The following is a 1,457-nucleotide window of genomic DNA, read 5'->3' on the forward strand; positions in this document are numbered from 1 at the left end:
GGCTAGCGCAGATAGCCCTCGTGTAGCTTTGCGCGAAATTCAACAACAAACAATCAAATCTCTGATGCTTTTACAGTTGTTTATCATTTCATCACTGCCCCTAAATTTATTTGGATCTAACTAGAAATATCACATAGTTGGGAAGAGGATAAAATCCTCTGTTCGATACATCCCATAGACACATCTGGACCGTTACAGTTTTCAATACTTTAAACATACCGTTAAAAGTCTTGCCACTATTTCCATATCATAACAGGAAAGAATCACAAAGTTTACAATAGCTGTGTATTACATATATTGTCCAGTCTGTGTTTTAATATAAAATATAACAGTTTTCTGAAATGTATCTTCTGCTGGTATTGATTGTTAAAGGTTGTTTTATTAGCCATGTCACTATGGTTACACTTTTCTGATGTCTTCACTCTTGCATGTTGGTAGAGAGACTAGATATAACATGGTTTATGTGTTTCTTGTCTGACAGCTGCATTGTACAAAATGAGGGGAGTCCGAGTTGAATATGTTACTATGTTTCCCTGCCGTACTTTCTTATCCTTCCATTACTCATACGTATGTATGTTAGGCTTCTACTACCTGTTAATGGTCACTGACACCCTTTAGTTAACGTTGAGACTAGAGTAAGACCTCGGGAGGATGCTAGAGTACCTTTAGGATGCAATAGTAGTCTTCTAGCTCTTTGTGATTCTTCAGTTATCATCCTCGTCGTCTGAGAGTATTCCAATCCTCCGGCCGATACACTTCACAGACTTTGTGAATTCTTCCTGAACCAAGTTGAAAGACATTGCTAAGAGAGCCATGCCGAACAGCAAGTAGAGAGCGCACAAGCCAAGGGTTAGTTGGGCGTCTTCAGACAGCACTGCAGTTCCAGGAACCAAGTCTCCGAATCCGATAGTTGTTAAAGTTATGAAGCAGAAATAGGAGCTGTCTAAGAAGTTCCAGTCCTCCCAGATAGTGAAAAGAAAGGCACCACCGCAGATGTAGCCAATAACAATAGCAGAACACAACCAGATAGGGACACTCACTTCTTCTTCTTCGTCACTCTCCTCAGACCCGGATTCGTCTTCCTCTTCTAGGTCCAGTGTATCTTCCTGGCGGCGGCTTCCCCAGTTACATTGGTCAGGCCGACGCAACTTTCCCTGGGGCAGATTGTACGGGTAAGAAGGGTCCAAACGCCCCATAGAAGGGTGTGAGAGTTCAGTTGGGATGTCTTCTCCACTTTGAAGAACATACTTATTGGAAATCACAGGAATCCGATCAGCACTCAATTTATCGGCATATGGGGTCCGCTGTGGGGAACTGAAATTTCTAGGGGCCAAGTACTGAGGCGAACCAGGAGCTATGGAAGATGGGGAGGCAGGAATAGTAGGAGAACTTAATGGGGAAGTAGGACTGCGGGAGTCACTGTCCGACAGAACAGTAGCTGGAGCTGTGCAATAACT

The 1,457-nt window shown here is 43.2% G+C and overlaps 1 protein-coding gene across 1 annotated transcript; it reads right to left on the reverse strand.

Annotated features, from left to right (window-relative positions):
- Positions 1–85: 85 nt before the first annotated feature.
- On the reverse strand, positions 86–1,451 carry LOC106475745 (TWiK family of potassium channels protein 7-like). Its single transcript, XM_013936419.2, has one exon. It carries the CDS (start codon positions 1,194–1,196, stop codon positions 705–707), a length of 492 nt encoding a protein of 163 aa, XP_013791873.1. The 5' UTR covers positions 1,197–1,451; the 3' UTR covers positions 86–704.
- Between the last annotated feature and the right edge of the window lie 6 nt (positions 1,452–1,457).

This window comes from Limulus polyphemus, unplaced genomic scaffold (assembly GCF_000517525.1).
Source record: "Limulus polyphemus unplaced genomic scaffold, Limulus_polyphemus-2.1.2 Scaffold9091, whole genome shotgun sequence".
NCBI classification, from domain to species: Eukaryota; Metazoa; Arthropoda; class Merostomata; order Xiphosura; family Limulidae; genus Limulus; species Limulus polyphemus.